The sequence below is a fragment of the Silurus meridionalis genome, chromosome 28, assembly GCF_014805685.1.
Source record: "Silurus meridionalis isolate SWU-2019-XX chromosome 28, ASM1480568v1, whole genome shotgun sequence".
NCBI classification, from domain to species: Eukaryota; Metazoa; Chordata; class Actinopteri; order Siluriformes; family Siluridae; genus Silurus; species Silurus meridionalis.
Window position 1 is genome coordinate 13156212 of NC_060911.1, and position 24920 is coordinate 13181131.

The following is a 24920-nucleotide window of genomic DNA, read 5'->3' on the forward strand; positions in this document are numbered from 1 at the left end:
GAGTGAGAACATCGAGTGCAGAGAGCAGGTCAGGATTAGAAACGAGTTTATGAGAGGAACCTGACCAGTAGAAAGAGCCAGACGTAGAGGACAGAGGGATTATAGAGATGTTCGATGTTCTGTGAGGAGCATTTTTATCATTGTTCCATTTCAACAAAAAAACCTAATTATTGTTTTGTTTTTTTCCGAAAAATATATTCTTTCCACGCTGAATAAAAGCATTCCTTCTCGTGTGTTTGTTGTGTTGCGCTCAGGGCCGCGGTGGCGTGCGTCGGAGCGTTTTATGAGAGGATGGGCCGAATGCTGGGCAGCTCTTTCCCCGAAACCATCATCAACCTCCTGAAAGCTCTAAAGAACGCAGAGGTAAAACCACACAGCTCGGTGAAAAAAAAAACACCGGCTCTTGGCTTCTTATTGGATTTTATCGGTTTTGTCGAGTATCGCTGGAACTTTCCTCTGAAACTATCAAAATCCACATCAAAAGGTTTTTCCAGCTTGTGGTATATGGTCCGAGAGCGACCTCTAGAGGCGAATCACTGACACCAAGCGCTGTTTGTTTCGACACGCGAGACCTCGTTCATGTTCGATAATATGAACGCTTTAAAACTTAGTTTAAAACGTATTAGTAAATGTTGAATTTAACAAATAAACAATACTTCTAAAGCATTTGTTCACTTCAATTATTGTTAAAAATGGAATCATATTTCAGTGTTACCATTTCACATGAATCCAAACAGTCGTGCTAAAAATAGCCTAAAATATTAATTCATTTATTTAAAAAAAACTATTTATTTATTTATTTTATTAACATTCAATACTATTTTACATGCAGTGTTTATTTTTTTTATAATTTTTTTTGATCCAGTCCAAAAAAATTGGTTGTTTTCTCTGTTGATTAATCGATTATCAGCAACTACAATCCAATGTAGTGAACGGTATCGGTAAAATCCATTATCGGCCCAGCTCTATGTGTGTGTGATCGGTGTGTGTGTGTGTTGCAGTCGCAGGGTCGAGGCGAGATCCTCCTGAGTCTGCAGAAGGTGCTGAGTGGTCTCGGAGCTGCAGCTGCTTCCTGCCACAGAGACATCTATAAAAATGCCCGCTCTCTCCTGACGGACAGGTCGATGGCCGTGCGCTGCGCCGTGGCGAAGGTCGGGGCTCTCCGGCCGTCACGCCGTTATCGCTTCTTTAACTCTTGTCTGTTACTTAAAGGGGGAAAACGACAAGATTCAGTAATATGGATGCATTTCTGAATGTCAGTGATGGTGGATTAGTGATAGATCAACAGATGGATGACTGATAGGAGGATCCACCAGGGAAGTGGTTTAGCTGTTGTACTGATCAGGAGGTTCTAAGTTCAAATCCCAGCATGACCAAACTGCTACTGCTGGGCCTCTGAGCATGGCCCTTAATCCTAGACTGCTCAGTTGTAAATCTTTCAAAAGCCCTAAATGTAAAAGATGGATAGAAAGAGGATTAATGGATGGATTTTAAGGAGGTGTAAATGATCAGTAAATTGTTTGATAGATGGATTGATTTCAGATCAATGCAGTGGATTTGTCTTGTAATGGGTTTTTACTCAATACTTGGCATGATGGACCTTTTTTTCTTTGTTTGTTTGTTTTTCTTTCTTTCTTTCTTTCCTCCCCTCTCTCTGTAGTGTTTGTTGGAGCTGCAGAACGAGGCCGTGTTCATGTGGACGGCGGAGCTGGAGAACGTTGCCACCTTGTGTTTTAAAGCTCTGGAGGGTTCCACGTACGGCGTGCGCGTAGCCGTGTCCAAACTGCTAGGAACCGTCATGGCCACGGCACTCATGCCCAAACAAGCTGCAGGTCATCATCACCATCTCCACCATCGTTTTCTCCATCATCTTCTCTGCTTTCTGCTTTCTTTTACATTATTTTTTTTTTATTTGTTCTCTCACTTGTGTGTGTATTAGTTATGAGACAGAACGTGAAGCGTGCTACCTTGGACGAGGTCCTGGAGCTGATGTCCACGGGCTTCCTGCGGGGCGGATCCGGTTTCCTGAAGAGCGGCGGAGAGATGCTGAAGGGGGGCGCGTCCGTCAGCAGGGAGGTGCGCGTAGGAGTCACCGAGGTGAGACGGGAAACGCTACACAGGTCTTTTGAAAAACGACCTTTGGCTTTAAGCCACGTCAAGCGTTTTTTTTTTTTTTTACGTTAAGCGCTGATAGCTTTGTTGGATCGTACCTGCCGATAACCGAATATTCAACCGATTAAACGTTTTAAAAATGAATACTCTTTGGAAGAAAAATAACACTCCAGGTAAAATCATGCTGAACTTTATTACAAATAAATAAAAAAAAGTACTGAACATGAAAGCATTATCAAAAAAATAAAAAATATATAACTAATAAAAAAAATAATAAACAATTAGAAATAATACATATAATATAGTGCTTTCAGTGCAGCCTGCAGTGTCAGTGATTTGCCTCTAGAGGCTGCTCTACTCATTTATAATGACGGCTGAAAGCGACCCGGAAAAACTATCGGTATGGATTTTTGCCGATAACCGATAGTTCCGGCAATCAAATATCGTTGCTGATTAATGGGCAAAATCGGTCGACCTTTTCATTGACGTGCTTGGGAATAGAAAGATATCTGGTTTGATGCTGATACAATGAGCTTAAACCGAGTGAAATTGCTAAATTATTTCCTGTGTGTGTGTTTTGCAGGCGTACGTGGTGTTTGTGACGGTGCTGGGCGGTCAGTGGTTGGAGCGTAACTTCGCCACCTTCCTAAACCACCTGTTGGAGCTGGTCGCTCACCCTCGTGCCACACAGAGCCATGTGGAGGCGGTGTACTCGCGCCGCTGCGTCTCGTTTGCCCTGCGCGCCACACTCGGCGCCCTGCTGGGCGAAAAGGCTCAGATCGCCGCCGCCAAGGACATCTGCCAGGCCATCAGCAAGCAGATGAGGGCAGTGGGTAAGGAGCAAAATGGGGGGGAAATATCCAGGTTCAGAGCACTGCAGAGTAAGTACTATAGGTTTTTTTTTTGGTGTGCGTGTGTGTCTATCTTTCTATCTCTCTATTTCTTTTTCTGTTTTTTTTTTATCCTGATTGAGGTGGTTTGGATGTTTTCCGATCTATTTACATGGCTCATGTTGCGCTGTCGCTGTAGCACACACTCCCATGAGATACACTAGTGGTAAAAATGTAATACATTCCTCTTTACGAATGCCACAGTGATGCATCACAGAAAGAATCTGGCGTTCCACAGGCTCAGGCAGGTCGTCCTCCAAGTCCTCCAAGCATCATGATGGAATTATAGATCATGATCAATTAATGGTGACTGAAAATTAGTTTTAAACTGTATTAGTAAATGTTGAATTGAACAAATAAACAGACCAATTCAATTATATTACGACTGAAATTACTGACTTAGCTGAAATAGTATCTCCAGAATAATATAGAGTGAACATGGGTGTGTAAACATGCTTCAACAAAGACTAAATAAAAAAAAAAGAATTATTGGCAATTATATTTTATATACTAATAAATGGAACATAGCAATTTATCTTGATAAAAAAAATACAAATATAAAGATGTAGACATGAAAGTGTTGAATTATGAATACGTAGCTTTCTGCTAGTCTGATTCGTGTGTGTGTGTGTGTGTGTGTGTGTGTGTGTGTGTGTGTATATATATATATATATATATATATATATATATATATATATATATATATATATATATATACATACATACATACATATAATATATATATATATATATATATATATATATATATATATATATATATATATATATATATATATATATATATATAATATAATACAATATATTCCTAGTCTTTCTTTGAAAACTAGCATTTGCATGTGACAGCATGACATAGAGCAAGGTTTCACACGAATCCTAAGCCACACGTGACCTCCCTCCACTGCTGATGTTGATTTTCCCGTTCGCTCTTCGAACACGTTTTTGTGTGCTCTTCTATTGGACTCTTACTCTGTGATTGCTTTGAGCTGAAAGATCAAACCCCTTTTTTTCCCCCTGCATTATTCTACCCTTCACTGCCTTCGCAAAAAATACACAGAATAAAAGAAAATTATTGCTAAACGTGTCCAGGATTAAAACTAGCATAAGCATGTGTTTTTGGTTTTTGCTTCTTGAAGCTGTACGTCTTCCTTGATCAGGGCAACAGCTGAACGCTGTAAACGTAATACAATCCCATGAAGCGTGTATGACTTGAGGGCGAGGTTTTCACTGGTTAGTCGTATCATGCGTGTTAAGCACCTTCTGCGATTCGTGTTGGATCGCCGCAGTGGTGTTCCTGAGGTTCACGCAGAGTTTGCGCTTTGTTCCGACTTGCCTTACGCAATGAAATCGCAGACGTGGTAAGTCAGAACAGCACCAGTTGCACCGCTCCCGATGTGCACAGGACTATGTCTTTTTGCACACTGACTTATGAAGGCCGGTGCTCCCTGTGACTGTGCGTGCGGCCTTGTGATGCCATCCGTTGGCGTGTTACAAATCAAGTATCGAAACCTTTTGATACCACCTCATGTTTAACCAGTCGCAATGGGAATGAATATGGGAAGATACTGAATGCCTGCGAACGCTTTAATCTCTAGCTTCATGAGGTTGAAAAACAAAGGCAGTGAACGGCCGAATAATCTAATCTGGACTGGAGAGAAATGAGAACGTTCCCCTGATTCGTATTCAAAACCTGATTCAACCATTTGAATAGAGATATTTATTCCAGTCCTGCGATGTTGAATAGAGGAAACTCAAAACAACCTGTGTTTGGGGTCACAGAGGCGGTGGTGAGCGACAGCAGTGCGGAGAACAAGGGCACCGCGGCCGACGTCTCCGCCAGTCAGCATGTGATGGTGTGTGCCCTTAAAGAGCTGGGCAGCCTGGTGCAGAGTCTCAGTGCCACAGCGGCACCCCTCATCCAGGAACCTTCTATTGGTAAGACATTTATTACAGTTCCATCATTGTTGAGGTGTTCAGTGACCGGTGCATAAGTTCATGCAAACTGTGGTCCTGAACCATTGTAGTAGACTGTTGATATTAATTACAGTCCAAATCCAGTCTCAAAGTTCTTCAGTTGCTGAGTTGGATCTATAGGCTGGAGGGTGGAACCATCCATAACTGTACAGAGTGGAGAACTCCATCCAGAGGTTGGGTGTCAGGATGAATCAGGCAGATCCACTATAACATATATGTAACATATATGTTATAATTTCTGTAACAGCACAATACCGGTTTAGTCCCATATGCATTATGGTGTTTGATTTTCTCACCGCAGGTTTGTTGGAGACAGTGATGTCAGTGCTTCTTCATCCCAGCATGGCGGCTCGTCTGGCCGCGGCCTGGTGCCTGCGTTGCGTAGCCGTGGCGCTGCCAAATCAGCTGACTCTGCTGCTGGACCGCTGCGCTGAGCGCATCAACGCCCTGAAGAGCTCACCTGAAGCTGTGAGCGGGTACAGCTTCGCCATGGCCGCCCTGCTGGGCGCTGTGCACCAGTGTCCTCTGGGGCTTCCTCATTCCAAGGGCAAGGTGTGTGTGTGTCAATGTCTTTATTTGTTTATTCATTAATTTTATACCTAAAGCGTTGCTCTATGGTTGGTTGTGAATATTATTTTAGATGGTGGTGAGTATAGCGGAGGATCTGCTGCGCTCTGCAGCCCAGAACAGTCGTCTCTCTCTGCACCGTACTCAAGCTGGCTGGCTGCTCCTGGGAGCGCTCATGACTTTAGGTAAACCTTCAATGATCATAAAACATCACCTGATCGCTCAGTCTCACTGCACACTAAACATCACCTGATCGCTCAGTCTCACGGCACACTCAACCCCACTGCACACTAAACATCACCTGATCGCTCAGTCTCACGGCACACTCAACCCCACTGCACACTAAACATCACCTGATTGCTCAGTCTCACTGCACACTCAACCCCACTGCACACTAAACATCACCTGATTGCTCAGTCTCACTGCACACTAAACATCACCTGATTGCTCAGTCTCACTGCACACTAAACATCACCTGATTGCTCAGTCTCACTGCACACTAAACATCACCTGATTGCTCAGTCTCACTGCACACTCAACCCCACTGCACACTAAACATCACCTGATTGCTCAGTCTCACTGCACACTCAACCTCACTGCACACTAAACATCACCTGATCGCTCAGTCTCACGGCACACTCAACCCCACTGCACACTAAACATCACCTGATTGCTCAGTCTCACTGCACACTCAACCTCACTGCACACTAAACATCACCTGATTGCTCAGTCTCACTGCACACTCAACCTCACTGCACACTAAACATCACCTGATTGCTCAGTCTCACTGCACACTCAACCCCACTGCACACTAAACATCACCTGATTGCTCAGTCTCACTGCACACTCAACCTCACTGCACACTAAACATCACCTGATTGCTCAGTCTCACTGCACACTCAACCCCACTGCACACTAAACATCACCTGATTGCTCAGTCTCACTGCACACTCAACCTCACTGCACACTAAACATCACCTGATTGCTCAGTCTCACTGCACACTAAACATCACCTGATTGCTCAGTCTCACTGCACACTAAACATCACCTGATTGCTCAGTCTCACTGCACACTCAACCCCACTGCACACTAAACATCACCTGATTGCTCAGTCTCACTGCACACTCAACCTCACTGCACACTAAACATCACCTGATCGCTCAGTCTCACTGCACACTCAACATCACCTGATCGCTCAACCACATTGCATATATTTCTGATTATTGTTTTTATTATTTAGAATCAGTTAAGGTTTAGTAATCAGGAGAGGTTCAAGGAGAGGTTTAGTGATCTAGGGAGTTTTTTTATCAGTATTTTGTTCACACTGAGGTTAGGGAATTAGATAGATGGTTAATGAAACTGATATACACTATATTTATTCGCTCTCAGGCTCGTCTCTTGTACGCTACCACCTGCCCAAGATGCTGCTGCTGTGGAGGAACGTATTCCCTCGCTCTCAGAAGGAGCTGGAGGCTGAGAAGGCCAGAGGAGACTCGTTCACCTGGCAGGTCACGCTGGAGGGTCGAGCTGGAGCACTGTGTGGTAATCAACATTAAAAATCCTGAAATGTTATGAGCATGCTTATAAAGTTCCGGTCCTGTGGACATCATTGGACCGAGCTTCTGTGGTACAGTAGTGAACATGACCCTTTTCATCATGAGGGAGCAGCAGCTGCTATAACATAACTAACTGGCCTCGCACAAGAGCCACGACGTTACACGTAGATTTAAAAGGTTAAAATGACGTGATCTTCTCCCCTTCTCTTGTCAGCCATGCGGAGTTTTGTGGCTCACTGTCCTGAGCTTCTCACCGAGGACGTGATCCGGCGGCTCATGACTCCTATTGAATGCGCCATGACCATGATGGCTCAGTATGTGTTTTATCACGAAAGCTAACATTAATCTAACATGAACTAATTCCTCACACACACACCATTATATATCTCTATTATCTGATTCTAGAAATAAAAATGAGTTAAAAGTATTCAGTGGAAAGCCAGGTGGTAGTTATAGTGGTTACGGTGTGGGTTTGGGTTTAAGCTTTGAGTTTGGGGGTAATTGTACTGTTTCAGGGGGAAGTTGTAGTGATGGAGGGTTTGGGAAAGTTGTAGTGATGGAGGGTTTGGGGTAGTTGCAGTGATATTTGCGTTCCGGGGTAGTTGAGGTGATATTTGAGTTCAGGTGTAGTTGCAGTGATATTTGAGTTCCGGGGTAGTTGCAATGATGTTTGAGTTCAGGGGTAGTTGAAGTGATATTTGAGTTCCGGGGTAGTTGAGGTGATATTTGAGTTCCGGGGTAGTTGAGGTGATATTTGAGTTCAGGTGTAGTTGCAGTGATATTTGAGTTCCGGGGTAGTTGCAATAATATTTGAGTTCCGGGGTAGTTGAGGTGACTAACCGTTCAGGTCGGTAGTTGCACTGAATGAGTTTAATTGGGCAGTTGTAGAGATTAAGGGTTTAGAGCGTAGTTGTAGTGATGGTTGGGTTTAGGGGGAAGTGTTACTCATTAATGGTTCCGGTAGAGATTAAGGGTTCACAGAGGAATATATAGTGATTAAGGGTTCATTGGTTAGTTGTAGTGATTATGGTTTCAGGGGGAAGTTGTGGTGATGAAGGGTTCAGAGGGCAGTTCTAGTAATGATAGGGTTTAGGGGGAAGTAGTCGTCATTAAGGGATCAGGTGGGTAGTTGTAGTGATTATTAGGGGTTCAGGTGCAGTTGTAGTGATTGAAAGTCTCTGTCTTCAGCGTTCCTGCAGTTATAAAGGTTCATGGTGCTCACCTGAAGGCCAGCGCAGCGATGGTTCGCCTCCGTCTATACGACATTTTGGCCCTCCTTCCCCCCAAAACATACGAAGGCAAGTCCTGCTGAGAACAAACTCTGTTCTTCTTCCTGTGGGTATCTTTTATCCTTCCTGTACTTATTACCTTGTTGTTGTTTATGATGATGATCAGGCAGTTTCAGTGCTCTCCTGAGGGAGCTGGTAGCCGAGTTCACCCTGACAGATAATTCGTCCAATACGACAACGTCCCTGCTGCGTTCCCTCTGTCACTATGACGACAGCGTCCTCATGGGTTCCTGGCTGCAGGAGACAGATCACAAGTCCATTGAAGACCAGGTGAGTAAGGAAATTCTGAAATTCTGGTCTACGTGCTGTAGACGTGTTCTGAGCTGTGTAAGAACGTGTAGGTGTCTTCTTTTTGTTTATTTATTTTTTTATTAGTTGCAGCCAAACAGTGCCTCGGGCAGTGACGCCCTAGAGCACATCAAATTAGAGATTTGAGCCGAGTCGAGGAAGCGAGTCATGTCATATTAGAAAGATTATTTGAGGTAGAGATTTGAGTTGAGTCAATGACGTAAATCATGTTATATTAGAGAGACTATTTGAGGTAGAGATTTGAGTTGAGAGCCGAGAAAGCGAGTCACATCGTGCAACATTTGAGTCAAGTTTTGTCAAGAGTGTAATTAAGTCTCACAGGTTGACCTGATTGAAATGATACAATTAGCTTTGTCTACACTTCTGAGAATTTTATTTGCGTGTATTCAGACGTGCTTTAGACGTGTTCTGAGCTGTGTAAGAACGTGTAGGTGTTTTCTTTTTGTTTATTTATTTTTTTATCAGTTGCAGCCAAACAGTGCCTCAGGCAGTGGCGCCCTAGAGCACGACCCCTCCTCCATCTATTTGCGAGTTCCTGTGGCGGAGGCCGTCCCCGGACCACTGCCGCTCGGTGTGTCCGTCATCGATGCCTCAGTCGCTCTTTTTGGGGTCGTGTTCCCTCATGTTTCCTTCAAGCACAGGTAAAAATACATTTTTTTGGTTTTCTGTCTTCAGTCAAATGCACCAAGCGAATTTTTTTAGATGGTGGACAGTGAAATTGAAACCCCTGGTTTTAGACAACAGTCCTTTATTGGCATCATGTAGGGTCTTCTTTTGTGGCCAGTACAGCATCAATTTGTGGTGGGAATAAAGAGTGTTTGCCAGAGTGTTTGCCAGAGTGTTTGCCAGAGTGTTTGCCAGAGTGTTTGCCAGAGTGTTTGCCAGAGTGTTTGCCAGAGTGTTTGCCAGAGTGTTTCAGAGTGTTTGCCAGAGTGTTTGCCAGAGTGTTTGCCAGAGTGTTTGGCCAGAGTGTTTGGCCAGAGTGTTTGGCCAGAGTGTTTGGCCAGAGTGTTTGGCCAGAGTGTTTGGCCAGAGTGTTTGCCAGAGTGTTTGCCAGAGTGTTTGCCAGAGTGTTTGGCCAGAGTGTTTGGCCAGAGTGTTTGCCAGAGTGTTTGCCAGAGTGTTTGCCAGAGTGTTTGCCAGAGTGTTTGCCAGAGTGTTTGCCAGAGTGTTTGCCAGAGTGTTTGCCAGAGTGTTTGGCCAGAGTGTTTGGCCAGAGTGTTAGGCCAGAGTGTTAGGCCAGAGTGTTAGGCCAGAGTGTTAGGCCAGAGTGTTTGCCAGAGGGTTTGCCAGAGGGTTTGCCAGAGTGTTTGCCAGAGTGTTTGCCAGAGTGTTTGCCAGAGTGTTAGGCCAGAGGGTTAGCCAGAGGGTTTGCCAGAGGGTTTGCCAGAGGGTTTGCCAGAGGGTTAGGCCAGAGGGTTAGGCCAGAGGGTTTGGCCAAAGGGTTGGCTACAGCGGTGGCTACAGCGGTGGCTACAGCGGTGGCTAGATGGATAGCCAGTGGGGTGACCAGAGAGATGGCCAAAGGGTTGACCAGAAGGGTGACCAGAGTGGTGGCCAGAGGGTTTTGAGTCATTGGTCTTGCAGAACAGTGTCCACTATGTGACACTGGTGTAGAAAAACTGTCACTCCTCCAAAATACCCCAAAGTGGCTCATTTGTCTAAAGATCTTTTGACTCCACTGGTCATAGGAGATGTTCAATTCAATTCATTTCTATTTGTATTGCACTTTTAACATCGTCTCAAAGCAGCTTTACACAGATAATGTGGTGATAAAAATGATTAAGATGTCCTTTAAAAGTGTAAGTTTGTCCCTGGTAAACGAGCAGTCGGCGACTGTGGCAAGAAAAAACTCCTGAGAGTAGAAACCTTGAGAGGAACCAGACTCAAGAGGGAACCCATCCTCATCTGGGTTGCACCAAACGTCCATTTATTACAGATAAACGATGTTGCGGGGTGCAGTGACGATCAGAAGCAAACTGTAATCCTGAGTCATTGAAGCAAACTGTTGAAATTAACTACAGTCCAAATCCATCCTCAAAGCTCCTGTTCTTAATCTGTAATTTCATGGAACCCCAGACTCACTTTCATGTTTAGCTGCCTGAGCTCCTGTCGAGCAGCGAGTTGGGATTTTGGGCTCAAACAGAAGAACTTGAGTAAGATTGAGACGAGGAGAGAAGATGTTAGCAGCCTGCCTAATCGTCCATTGTCCGGATACTAAGAGTCTGGACATTTTTGTGTGTTTGTTAAAATGAAACTATTTGACTATTTTCAGGCTCCAGATGCTGGATCACTTTGCCGAGTGCATTAAACAGGCTAAAGGAGTGCGACAGCAGGCTGTGCAGCTCAACATCTTCACCGCTGTGCTCAGTGCCCTGAAGGTAAATCACAAAGAGGAGGGTTTAGAGAACATCAGGTTTTGAGTTAAAGAGACAAGCGAAAGTGTGGAGCTGGAGATTCCTGTCAAGTTAGAGTGTTGAGTCAGTGATTTGAGTTGAGAGTTGAGGAAGGGGGTCGGAACATGTTAGAGAAATTATTTGAGGTGTAGATTCCAGGTGAGGGCTGAGAAAGCGAGTCACATCAAATTAAAGATTTGAGCTGAGACGAGGAAGTGAGTCATGTCATATTAGAGAGATTATTCGAGGTAGAGATTTGAGTTGAGTCAATGACGACTCATGTTATATAAGAGACTATTTGAGGAAGAGATTTGAGTTGACAGTTGAGAAAGCAAGTCATTTCATATTAGAGTTGATTTGAGGTAGAAATTTTAGTTGGGAGTCGAGAAAGCGAGTCACATCGTGCAACATTTAAGTCAAGTTTTGTCAAGTGTGTAAATAAGTCTCACAGGTTGACCTGATTAAAATGATACAATTAGCTTTGTCTACATTTCTGAGAATTTTATTTTTTATTTTTTGCGTGTATTCAGGGTCTGGCTGAGAATAAGAGCACTCTGGGCCCTGAGGAGGTTCGGAAGTCAGCCCTGGCCCTGGTGATGGGAGCTCTGGATAACCCGAACCCCATCCTGCGCTGTGCTGCGGGTGAAGCTCTGGGCCGCATGGCGCAGGTCGTCGGAGAGGCCACGTTCATCGCCAGCATGGCTCAGCACAGCTTCGACAAGTAATGCAGAATATATATATATATTTTATAGACTTTGATCAGAATTATAACATATTAATTAAATCATTTTTGCATGATTATAAATACTAAAGATTATTATTCCAGACTTAACAATATACACTATATGGACAAAAGTACTGGTACACCTGCCTTTTTCAGCTATATGTGGTTCCTTCTTCAAACTTTTCCCATAAAGTTGGAGATACCCTCCAACATTGGAGATGGAATTCTTTTTATTTATTTAAACTAAGAGACTCCAACCTGTGCCATCATGACACAACGTGCACAAAACCAGCTCCATTAAGATATCCTTTACATGGGATGGAATGGAAGATCTGCTGTGGAGCTCCAACCTTATTGGATGAGTGTGAACACTGACTGCAACCCATGCCTCCTCAGCTACATCAAGACCTGACTTTACTAACACCCTTGTGGCTGAATCCATCTCACACCAACCTCCACAAAATCTAGTGGAACATCATCTCAGAAGAACTCGATGTGGAAGGAGATGTTCAAAAAGAAAAATCTTATGGTCAGGTGTCCATAAAGGTTTAGCATATATAGTGTATATTGAGTAGATGAAAAAAGTTATAGATATGTTGGGAAGCTGAAGTCAGAGCACAGTGACAGCCATGATCTAGCCCCTTCTGAAGCACAGACCTTTTTCAAGGCCCCAAGAGTGACAGCTTGGCGATACGGGGACTAGAACCCCGGACCTTCCGATCAGTAACCCAGAACCTTTACTGCTGAGCTTCTACTTCCCCACAGCACATGTGTCTGATGAATGGTGCATTTTATTTTATGTATTTATTTATTGATAATTTTATTTATTTAAAAAACGTTTTAGGCTGAAGTCTGCTCGAGATGTGGTCTCCAGAACTGGTCACTCTCTGGCTCTGGGTTGCCTTCACCGTTATGTTGGCGGCATCGGTTCCGGTCAGCACCTGAAGACCAGCGTCAGCATCTTGCTTGCCCTTGCACAGGATGCCACTTCCCATGAGGTCCAGGTGAGAGATCCTTTTGGAACAGCTGGAAATGTTTTTTTAAGGACTAATAAGTTCAATTACAATTTTTATCAACACGTATGAGGATTATTTTGATTTTCCAAATGGTTCATTCTCCACCGTAGGGTGTTTGGGATTGATTCTCTTTCTGAGATGTAAGAACTGACATATTGAAGGCTTCTGCAGCAACTTTTCTTCATTTCAGACAGTTCTGTATGGCAAGGAATGACTGCTGAACTAAGTGTGTGTGTTTCTGTGTGGGTTTTCCAGACGTGGGCTCTGCACTCTTTGGCTCTGATTGTGGATTCCAGCGGCCCCATGTACCGGGGTTACGTAGAGCCGACGCTGTCCTTGGTGCTGACTTTGCTCCTCACCGTTCCCCCCTCCCACACCGAGGTACACCAGTGCCTGGGCCGCTGTCTCGGAGCCCTCATCACCACCGTCGGCCCTGAGCTCCAGGGTAAGAATATATACCAAATCAATTTTGCAACTCGATTAACAAACTTAATAATGAAGGAATTCTTTTTTTGGGGAACGAAGGGTCTATCTATAGTTGAGAGGTTCTAAAAATTTTTAACAGAACTTCAACGTCACTGTGTTTCTCTGTGCCTAGGAAACAGTGTGACGATCTCGACCATCCGCTCCTCGTGTCTGGTCGGCTGCGCCATCATGCAGGATCACTCGGACTCGCTGGTGCAGGCCGCTGCTATCTCCTGCCTCCAGCAGCTCCACATGTTCGCACCGCGCCATGTCAACCTGTCCAGCCTGGTGCCCTGTCTCTGTGTAAGGCTCACTCGGTGCCTTGGGCGTTGTGTGTGTGTGTGTGTGTGTGTGTGTGTGTGTGTGTGTGTGTGTGTGTGTGTGTGTGTGTGTGTGTGTGTGTGTGTGTGTGTGTGTGTGTGTGTGTGTGTGTGTGTGTGTGTGTGTGTGTGTCTTTGTTTTATGTGTTTTGGATCATTTAGAATGTTTGTATGGGGACAACATTTGTATTGTGTGTGTTTGTGTTGGGTGATTTAGTGTGTGCGCATTTCTATTGTTGTTTGCATGTATATAGTTACTGCAACTGTGGTGTGTGTGTGTGTGCACGTGCACGTGTTTAGGTCCACCTGTGCAGTTCTCACCTGCTGTTAAGGCGAGCGGCCGTGGCGTGTTTGAGGCAGCTGGTGCAGAGAGAAGCAGCGGAGGTGTGTGAGTACGCCATGAGCCTCGCCAAGAAGGCCGGAGACAACACGGACAGCACCGCTATCAGTATGTCACTATTCTGACTTCCTGTTAGAACAGGAAGTGCATCTACACAAGATCAGATCAGGATTCTGTCGGCTGCATGTCGCAAAGCTGTGAGACTGATCACTGATGATCACTGTTTCAGACCTGAACATCAGCGAGACGGGGCTGGAGGGGGTTCTGTTCGGAATGCTGGACCGTGAGACAGACAGGAAGCTGTGCTCCGACATCCACGACACGCTGGGACACATGCTGTCTTCTCTGGCTGTGGGCAAACTCTCACACTGGCTCAAACTGTGCAAAGACGTCCTTGCTGCCAGCACAGGTGGGCAATTTATTTTCTCTGGTTGCCTAGCAACAATGTCGCACATCACTAATAATACACAGCATAGCAGGATCCCAGACCTTTTCCCAATACACAGCACTAAACGCTAAAAACCTCAGATTTCCACTTAATTAATCTTTTGGTCTATTTATTATTATTAAGACACTTATTTGTTGCATTGGTTTTTTATTTTATGTATGTATTTATTTACTTTTACTATTTCTACATTATAAAGTGATTTATTTAAAGCCTGAGATTAAATTTTCAAAGTATTTGTTATTTAATTCATTTAATTAAACTTTGACCACTTTTTAATCCACATATTAATAAAAAGGAACGAAATGTGGTTGAGATTTAACTTTTGAAATGTAGTGAAGTAAAAGTCTCCCCAAATGGAAAAACTTCAGAATGAAAAAACGCTATTTAAGTACAGTAACCAATTTCATTCACTTCCTTACTGTCCGACACTGGTAATGATGAATAACTGGTAATAATGATAACTCATCACTGCCTCCTCCTGTCTCATTTCAGAGGTGGGAGGCGCGGTGGCGTTCGAGGTGGAAAAAGACGAAGACTCGGAGAAGAAGGACGAAATGGACGACGACATCATGTTCACGGGGCTGGGCGAGGACGACAAGTCGAAGCCGTCTGTCGCCCCGCGCTGGGTGACTCGAGTGTTCGCCGCCGACTGCCTCTGCCGCATCATCCACCTGTGCGAAAACGCCGACAAAACCCACTTCGACTTGGCTGCAGCTCGCACCGCCAAAGCAAAAAACCCTAAAGGTGACATTGTAGCGATGCCGCGTAACCCAAACGATCAGATTTAGACTGTTTTTAATTAAGGAGTTGCCGATACGATACGCATCACGATACAGGGTTTGCGATACGATACGTTGCGTTACTGTAAGCAAGGTGATGTATTGGGATGTTTCTCATTTTTACATTTTTTTGCCAAAACCACAACGCATGTAAACGTAACACATTTATGACACATATTATTTCTGGCGGAAGCTAATCGTTTTGACTACAGCGCCCCCAGAAAACAGGTGGATATTAACGCTAACATTAGTACCCTGCGCTTTTGCTGGTACTGTTTACGTTCACAGATAAGAAAACCACTATCTATCTAGCGGTCAGGATATAGAACTTAAAACTAAACTTATTTTTATACCTTAAAATAAGGTATAAAATAATACTCTTTAATACCGATATTGCGTTTTTGAGTATCGCCTAACGGAATATCGCAATACTCACATGTATCAATATATTCTTTCACCACTATTTGTAACCGATTTTAACACATCTGATTGTTTTCCTCACAGGTGACCTCCTGGTCCTGCACCTGTCTGATCTGATTCGGATGGCCTTCATGGCTGCCACGGATCACAGTCACCAGCTGCGCATGGCCGGCCTGCAGGCTCTCGAGGACATCATTAAGAAATTCGCCTCGGTGCCCGAGCCCGAGTTTCCCGGTCATGTGATCTTGGAACAGTACCAGGCTAACGTGAGTTCTAATTTGTCTGTGCAATTCTTTAAAACACAGACGGAAATTTCATCATTCATCAAATGTACATTGAGTTCAATATTCGTCGTAAATCCCCGCAAATGAACTGTCGTTATGGCAACTATAAGAACGAGTGCATTAATGTAAAAGGCTTTCGCACCTCTGCTTGTTAATGCAGATTATGCACAGGTGTTTGAGCCTCACCACTAACCCGTGTTTTTTTTCCCTCTTCTCTCACGTTCAGGTCGGCGCAGCTCTTCGACCCGCATTCTCTCCTGACACTCCCTCCGACATCACGGCCAAAGCCTGCCAGGTAAAGCAAAGGGGACGAAATGTGAACATTCCGACATCATCGAACGCCTGCTAGATGGACTCGGAGTCCGCGAGTCTCCGAGTCCATCTGTTCAGGTTAAAGGGAACCGCTCCAATAGCTCTGAAGCCCCCAAAAGCGTGCGCCGTTCATTTCCCGAAGGTCTCACGGCAGCGCGATGTGGCGGCTCATAGAAAACAACGTAAAAATTACACCCGGACATGAACGAACAGAATGGAGCATTGGGAATTATTTAATATATATTAATGGGAAAATAAATTAAAATGTAAGTGATTCTGATTCTAAGGAAGGCCTCGCTGATCCTAATGGCCCTCCACCGAATATTCTCAGGAACTGCAAAAAAAAAAAAGAAAGCGGGAAAATAAAAAAACAAGCTAAATCCCATAATTTCCATCACGTGTGCCAGGTGTGCAGCGCCTGGATCGGCAGCGGTGTAGTGAGCGACCTGAACGACCTGCGCCGTGTTCACAACCTGCTGGTGTCTTCTCTGGACAAAGTGCAGGCGGGTAAAGGCTCGTCCAGCCAGCTGTACAGCGAGAGCGCCACCACTATGGAGAAACTGGCCGTGCTCAAGGCTTGGGCCGAGGTGACGAACACACACACACACACACACACACACACACACACACACACACTTCATCAGCTAATCAAATCATTGACTATGAAACTTCCCCTCTCTCCCTCAGGTCTACGTGGTGGCGATGAAGCTGAAGAAGGAGGCGGAGTCGAGGCCGGCGCCCCCCGTGCGCAGTAGCGAGGACGACGAAGACGAGGAGGACGTTGGGGAAGAAGGCGACGTGCTCCCCGCGGACAGTCTGATCACGCTGGTGCAGCCCGAGCTGCCGTGTCTGAGCCGCCTGTGGCTCGCCGCTCTCAGAGATTACGCTCTGCTCACGCTGCCGGCAGAGTTCGCCAGCCAGCTGCCTCCTGAAGGTAGAGCTCACCTCACCTCACCTCACCTCACCTCACCTCACCTCACCTCACCTCACCTCACCTCACCTCATCTCACCTCAAATACACATTCCATTACCTTCACATGCCGGCTTTTTACTCATTAACCTTGTTGTGAGGAGACACTCAGAGTAAAACAATACAATTAACTGTAGGTGAGGTGAGGAGGCCTAGGGTTCAGTCAGCGTTCACATTTATCGTGTTAAATAGGGTTAAAGGTCAGAGCTCTATAGCAGGAGATCTTCCACAACTTCCAACCCATGTACAGCAGATCTTCATAGAGCTGACCTTGTGCACTTTTGTGTCACACTGGAACAGGTTTGGGTGAAGGGAAAATTTCATGTTTCTGCATCCAGAGACGTTTTGTACAATTGTATTCCTCTGAGTGTATATTTATATCTATGTAAATATATATATTTGGGCTGTGAATTAATTAAAATATTTAATTGCGTGATTGTCATGAGTTAATTGTTAAAAGTTGATTAAACTTAATCGCATATTTTTATCCATTCTGAATGTACTTTAAATAAACCCTTTCCAAGTTTTTAATACTCCAATCAACACGCGCACAGACAAATATTCATGATTTATGCAAATGTATGTTTATAATGAGAGAAAACCAAACTCAACATGGAGCATGAAGACAAAATATTCTTGAACTTTCGCTATGTTTCCGCACGGACGGTTTTAATTGCAGGACGTGCGCGCCGTAGTGGATTTCGGTGCTGATTTGAGACTCAGGGTATCGGTAAAACAAATGTTTAGTGATTTCAAAAAGATTTTTCGGTAGAGTTTTGTTTTATTTATTTCATTTATATCAAATGATTTATGTACTGCATTATGATAATAGTCTGTATATTAACTTATTGCGAGAAAAACAAGTAATTTTATGTAAAATAAGACATTGAGCACCTCCATATAACCAAAATAGCATGATCCTTGTATCATAACACTCCTGCACAGATTTAAAACTGATACAATTTTGGACGAATCAGGTTCCTCCAAATTCGAGGTCACCCCTAAAATATATATATATATAACATAATATATAAACAAATTCCTTGTGTGCCAACACACTTGGCCAATAAACCCTCCGATTCTGATTCTGTGTGCAGGCGGCGCGTTCTACACTCCCGAGACCATCGACACTGCGCGTCTCCATTACCGAAGCTCATGGGCCCCCATTTTGCACGCCGTCGCTCTCTGGCTCAGCACGACCGACTTCGGGGCCCTCGAGTGTCCCGAGGAGCCCCAGAGTGCCACCAGCGCAGGGCCTCCCGGCTTTCCTCAGGGTCCTCCTGCCTCCGGGAAGAGCCACGATGAGCTGGTTAAAGACAGAATGCATCTGCTCTTGGGTACTGAACACGCTGATGAGAAAAGATCATTAATGCATTATTTTGTGGATTAATATAAGATTTAGAAAATTGAGTGAGATTCAGTGTAATAATCTTTCCATTCGTTAAAATCGTCCATAAGTAGCGTATAATAAAAGTATGATCTCGTCGGTTGTGGCTCTCAGGCGTCACTATCGAGTTCCTGTGCTTCCCGAGGCCTGAGGAACCCATCGAGCGGGTGATGTCGTGTCTGCAGGCCCTCAGCACGCTGCTTGAGTGTCCACGGGCTCGGAAACACATAGCAGAAGATCAGGTCAGCGATCATTTACACTCATACCAGCCTGAGTATTTATGTGGTGTCTATTTATAACAATGTTGGAAATGTGTGTGTGTGTGTGTGTGTGTGTGTGTGTGTGTGTGTGTGTGTGTGTGTGTGTGGTAGTTGCTGGCCGTGGAGCTGCTAAACGTCCTGCACAGGCTGTTACTCACACGTGACCCTCCGAGCGTCCAGCTGCAGGTCACGGCCGTGGTGCAGGAGACCATCCGCTCGGCTCGAGAACATCTGGATCAACTCCGGAGCTCAGAGAGTGAGTTTGCACCACGTTTTATCACGACATCACTTGGTCACGTATCACCCTGTTCCCACGTCTTTTACACGTATTCCTGTAAACTTGTTCTCTTCCAGGTACCGAGGAAGTCGGGGAGAAGGATTTGCCCCGCCTCCTGGGAGAGGGCGGAGATTCTGGTGAGCTCCAGCCGGGGAAGTCTTTGGTTTTTGCTGCCATGGAGCTGCTCGTCTTCCTCCTGGTGCGTCACCTTCCACGGATCAACACCAAAGTCACGGACTCGCCGAGCCACGTTCCCGCGAAACCCCAGCAGCTCTCTGAGCACAGCAAAAGCCTGCTCGCCGTCACTGTGGGCATCCTGGGAGAACTGCCCTCGCTGTGTTCCCCTGCAGGTACACACACATTCACACACACACACTTTTTCTAGCTTATGTGTGTGAATACAGTTGCCTTATGCCTCTTTCTCTCTCTCTCTCTCTCTCTCTCTCTCTCTCTCTCTCTCCTGCTAACAGGAAGCATGACCATCCTGCCTACGGTGCTGTTCCTGGTTTGCGGGGTCCTGAAGGAGACGGCGGTAAAGACGCCAGACGGCACGGTGTCTCCGCCGGTCTCAGCCGCCCTGCAGGCCATCAAGACCATCATCACGTCTAAGCTGGGCCGTGTGGAGCACATCCAGCAGCAGTGGAGCAGCCTGGTGAGGAGCAGCCTGGCATCTGTGCTAGAGTACTCGCAGCCTGGTGAGATCATCTCACACACACACACACACACACACACACACACACACACACACACTATCACACAGTTCTCACTTAGTCAGCATGTACAGTGAGAAGAGACAGTCTGTGCTCACGTACACAGTGTGGTGAGATTTTAGAAGACACTAAGAAACACACAGAGTAGGACAGACAGAGACACACACACTAAAATCACACACACAGAGATTGAGAGAGAGAGACACACACACACACAGAGAGAGAGAGAGAGAGAGATGCACACACTTCTAATGTCCAAAACTATAAATACTCATCGATACCAATGACCGCTCTGTTCTTTTATTTCTCCATCCCTCCATCTATCCCTCATTCCCCCATCAGATGAGTCCAGACCCAGTGTGGACGAGGTGAGCATGCTGACGGCCATCACTCTCTTCCTCGTCTCCGCCGGCTCCGAGCTGCTCGGAGTCACCAGCTTACAGAAGGGGTGCATGGAGCAATTCCGAAACGCCCTCAACTCCACTGACCCTCTGGTACTTCTCACACACACACACACACACACACACACACACACACACACACACACACCATCAGGTTCACAAGTCACTCATGAGCTTTTGGGTGTGAATTCAAGATTCTGTGTGAACAGCACTGTTGTGTTGTGTAATATATCTTCAGTCACCTTCTGTATGTTTTTCTTTTTTTCTTTTTTTTGTTCAATTTCAGTAGAGTAGGGGGATGGGGGGGGGGGTGCAACAAGTTAAAATTGCTATTTAAAAAAAAAATAATTTATTAAATGCCTGCTTGTTTTAATGAATATATAAAATAATATTTTATAATATAAAAAAAATACAGTGACACAGTGACACTGCGCTGACTCTAGTTTCTTTTTTAAACCTCTGGCGTGTTTTCAAGTTTAATAATCACTGTGTTTAAAGAGTCGAGCGAAGAGTAAACTTTTAAAACATTTTGGTCCGCCATTTAATACATTCCTGAAGGAACGCAAATTGTAACTATGTTCCACACGTAAAAAGGATTGCATTTGAGATTGTGTGTGTGTGTGTGTGTGTGTGTGTGTGTGTGTGTGTGTGTGTGTGTGTGTGTGTAGGTGCAGGCTCGGGGTTACCAGCTGCTCCTGTCCGTGTTCCAGCATTCGGTGCGAGCTCTCTCCACCCCCTACATCCACGCTCTGGCTCCCACCCTGGTGGAGAAGTTGAAGGCAGCAGAGCGCTCGCGACCCTCCAACCCGGCCGAGCTGCATGCCCTGCAGGAGGGGGTCCGTGTGCTCGAGGGTCTGGTGGGGCTCGGCGAGGAGCAGAACCGTGAGTTCACACCCCGTCCCCGTCCACTCTGATATGCATCCTCTCCAACGATACGATACATTAAAGATACACACAAAGCAGTGAAAGATTCGATGCAGTACGATTCACCCCGTTACAATCCGATACAATACGATGCAATAGAAAAATCTGATGCTATGCAATTCAATATGGTTCAGACAGACAGCAAATCATCAAGCCTTCTGACTTCTAATGCACAAACAGGCCTTTGTAGTGCAAAAAAGATCAAATAAAAACAGATGATGTGTCTCCAGGAAGATGCAGCTCTACCTCTGCCATGTTGATCTGTATTCTATATGACTCTTAGGTGACGTTGTGATACGTCATATTCACGTAGCAGCAGTGGTGACGAGAAATCAATGGGAAATATTGTTTATCAATTACTGGTCACTTTTTAAATAAAATCAAAAGCACATCAAATGCTAATTGTAATATATGTATATGTAACGAGAGTGTTCTTACCAAGCACACGTTTGTGGGTTCTTAGCTTTGTTCTGCCGCTCGGTTTATCACCACAGCTGTTATCACACTTCAGGAGGTGACACTCATACGTTAACCACAAATTTATCTTTAACAAATCGCACTGTTCTCGCGGTTTTATTTCCAGATTTTATTTCAAGTGGTAACATAATTTATAACTTTGAATTTCACTGTCTAAATGTAAATAAAATATTTTTTTACAGATGCGAATATGTTTAAAAAAAACAAACAAAAAAACTTGTAGAAATCCATACCGATAGTTTTTCCGGCTTCCAGTTCTCTGTCATTACAAGAGCGCCTCTAGAGGCGAATCACTGAGGCCACGTGCTGTTTGTTTTTACCTGTAAAACTGCACAGAGAGCGCAATATTATATTTATTATTTATCATTTATCAATTATATACTTTATATTTATTAATAAATATATTCATATTTTTTATTTAGCACACTCATAATTCAGTATTATTCTTTCAGTATTATTATACATGGAATGTGATGTTTTTTCAAATCCAGTATTCATTTTAAAACCGAAAAAATCGTTTGATTATTCGTTTGTTGGTCAACCTCCTAATAAAAATATTTAAATCAGTTATAATAGGATGATTATTCGTTATTTTTTTTTATTAACCTAGGTGTTCAGTTGCTGGCTCTGCTGGTGCCCACGCTCATCTCCTACCTGCTGGATGAGAACACCTTCTCCTCAGCCCCGCCCACCTCCAAGGCCCTTCACGAATTCGCCCTGCAGAACCTGATGCGCATCGGGCCGCTCTACCCCGCCGCCTTCAAAACCGTAATCGGGGCGGTGTCCGAGCTTAAGCCCCGCCTCGAGGCGGCCATCAGAGCCAATCAGGAGAGCAGCAAAGCCAAGGCCGCAGCCAGACAGGCCCAGCCCACTGTGCAGGCCACGCCCACTATCAAACTCAAGACTAGCTTCTTTTAGTTTGTTACGTTTTTTTGGAGACCAAACGGTTTGAATATGAAAGTGTGTGTGTGTGTGTGTGTGTGTGTGTGTGTGTGTGTGTGTGTGTGTGAGAGAATCTCGTCGAGTCCGTATACCTTTCACTTCTGCACCTTAATCAGAGGAAATCATCGTAGAAGCACTTTGTCATGAAACCTGTCTTTCATTCCGCCTCGTTTCTTTTTTAATCCTTCAGTCTTTTCCGCACGTTTTTTGTCGCACGTTTCGTGACTCCGTAACTGTTCTATGAGTTTGTTTCGTGGACGTGTGGACGACAGATCTCTGCTTTTTAAACATTTTATGAAGTCCGACACTGTGTGTGTGTGTCTGTGTGTGTGTGTGTATGTATGTATGCGTGTGTGTGCGTGTGTGTGTGTGAGGGTGAAAGAGCGCACGTGTTTGTGCACTGCTGCTTGGTTCAGTCTCGCGTGTAAAGAGTTCAACGTGGCTGTAAATATCAGCAGGTATTGATCTCTCCTGTTATTTATTTCAGCAGTGAGGAGTTCCGGTGAAGCTGCACACATGTTCATTGTTTTATCGTTCAGGTTTAGCGTCGGTGTGACGAACAAACGTGACGCGGGTCGCATGAGATCCTCGTCCTCAGATCCACCGATTAATAAAAAATCTCTGTAGATGATCACAATAAAGAAAAAAACAATACATCATTCATTCGTTTTCTTGTATTTTTGAGACCTTTGATTTTTTTTTCAGCCATTTGTGATTTGTCTCCAAACTGTTACCCCAAATTTGAAAAAAAAAAAACAATTGTACAGGACGTCTTTGGATGCTGGAGTATGAAATTTTTTTCTTCACTTGAACTAGGAGACCCGAACCTGTTCCAGCTCCATATATTTGGTTAGAGATCTACTGCTTCAGAGCTTCAACCTCAATCGAATACCTTTGGGATGAATGCGAACGGCACCCCAGACCTCCTCGCCTACATCTCAGACCTCCTCACATACAACACCCTTGTAGCTGAACAAATCTCCACAAAATCTTGTAGAACATCTTGCCAGAAGAGTGGAACTTATAACAGCAAATGGAGACTTAATGTAGATTAGTGTTTATTTGATGCACGGTATAAAGACACATGATGGCTGATAATGTTGGGTGAATAATCAGGATTTAAGCTGAGATTTACATTTTCACATAGAGAAGGTTGTCCCGAGTGCCAGCACGACCGAGTTTCACCACTTAAGAACCAAAAACAGACCGTAGATGAAAGACGAAATCTAGTCAAGTTTATTTCTATTGCACTTTTCACAGCAGACATTGTTTTAAAACAGCTTTACAGAATTTTAAAAGGTGAATGGTGTGTATTTATCACTGATGAGCAGCTGTGGAGGCTGTGGTGAAGGGAAAACTCAATTAGATGTTATAAGGAAGAAACCTTAAGAGAAACCAGACTCAAAAGTGGAACCCATCATTATTTAGGTGACATCAAGAGTGTGATTATAGTCTTTAAACACTACAGAACACTGAAGAGTGAGATGATGAGTGATGCTCTTTTTACTGTCTTTTACAGTCATTTGTGGTTATAAAACTAGCAGCTACTGAGCAACTCATAAAGTAGCACACACATGAATCTCACAGTCGGGTGTCCACAAACTTTTGCCCATACAGTGAAATTACCATTTCAGAATTTATGAATGAGACAAAACCAGATTTTAAAATGTGTGTGTGTGTGTGTGTGTGTGTGTGTGTGTGTATATATATATATATTGTCAGGATTTTGTCATTTTAAGTGAAATTCTTGTGGGACATAAAGAATCCATAGTGCTAGTGTTATCCGATAGCCACTTCCTGGTTAGCTGCTAATGCTAGTGCTATGAATTCTTTAACGTTTTCATGCATGCGCAAAACAAATCGTATTTCCAGTACGGAGTGAGTAACTACAGACAAGTAAAGGGAAGTCAAGTTAATTTCACAATGGACATTGTCTTAAAGCAGCTTTACAGTGACACTGCGCTAACTCTAGTTTCTTTTTTTTTTTTACACCTGGCATTGCGTATGTTTCCAAGTTGAATAATAATAATAGTAAAGAGCACTCAAAGTGCATTTAATTAATATAATAAACAAACTTGTGGTCCGTCACTTAATACGTTCCTGAGGGAACTCCAATTTTTTACTATGTTCAGCATATAAAAAGGATTGTATTCGGTACACGTGTGCACTGAACAGTAAGCCCTGTACTGACATATTTCAGTACTATTACATGTACCATTTCACCGCTTATCTATCTATCTATCTCTCTATCTATCTATCTATCTATCTATCTATCTATCTATCTATCTATCTATCATCTATCTATCTATCACAGGTAGAATAATTAAAAGACTGAATTAGTTGTTGAATAGTT

General features: G+C 44.2%; 1 protein-coding gene across 3 annotated transcripts in view; it reads left to right on the forward strand.

The window, feature by feature from the left end:
* heatr5b (HEAT repeat containing 5B) overlaps nt 1-23226 on the forward strand; it is a 25101-nt gene extending 1875 nt beyond the window's left edge. For 2 of the 3 annotated variants that reach the window (XM_046842997.1, XM_046842998.1), the window contains exons 4-36: nt 255-363; nt 1002-1151; nt 1661-1832; nt 1940-2097; nt 2696-2993; nt 4800-4955; nt 5296-5546; nt 5635-5746; nt 6951-7103; nt 7332-7431; nt 8306-8415; nt 8513-8676; nt 9181-9356; nt 10991-11096; nt 11642-11832; nt 12680-12839; nt 13107-13296; nt 13450-13619; nt 13937-14084; nt 14206-14385; nt 14917-15168; nt 15708-15889; nt 16134-16202; nt 16627-16806; nt 16907-17153; nt 18287-18526; nt 18691-18818; nt 18948-19092; nt 19191-19463; nt 19584-19808; nt 20166-20317; nt 20893-21106; nt 22236-23226. In XM_046842997.1, coding sequence (XP_046698953.1) covers nt 255-363; nt 1002-1151; nt 1661-1832; nt 1940-2097; nt 2696-2993; nt 4800-4955; nt 5296-5546; nt 5635-5746; nt 6951-7103; nt 7332-7431; nt 8306-8415; nt 8513-8676; nt 9181-9356; nt 10991-11096; nt 11642-11832; nt 12680-12839; nt 13107-13296; nt 13450-13619; nt 13937-14084; nt 14206-14385; nt 14917-15168; nt 15708-15889; nt 16134-16202; nt 16627-16806; nt 16907-17153; nt 18287-18526; nt 18691-18818; nt 18948-19092; nt 19191-19463; nt 19584-19808; nt 20166-20317; nt 20893-21106; nt 22236-22543 — 5869 coding nt within the window. In that variant the 3' untranslated portion in view covers nt 22544-23226. The remainder of the gene's footprint in view (nt 1-254; nt 364-1001; nt 1152-1660; nt 1833-1939; nt 2098-2695; nt 2994-4799; nt 4956-5295; nt 5547-5634; nt 5747-6950; nt 7104-7331; nt 7432-8305; nt 8416-8512; nt 8677-9180; nt 9357-10990; nt 11097-11641; nt 11833-12679; nt 12840-13106; nt 13297-13449; nt 13620-13936; nt 14085-14205; nt 14386-14916; nt 15169-15707; nt 15890-16133; nt 16203-16626; nt 16807-16906; nt 17154-18286; nt 18527-18690; nt 18819-18947; nt 19093-19190; nt 19464-19583; nt 19809-20165; nt 20318-20892; nt 21107-22235) is intronic. The other variant, XM_046842999.1, reaches the window with a different exon arrangement.
* The last annotated feature ends 1694 nt before the right edge of the window (nt 23227-24920 follow it).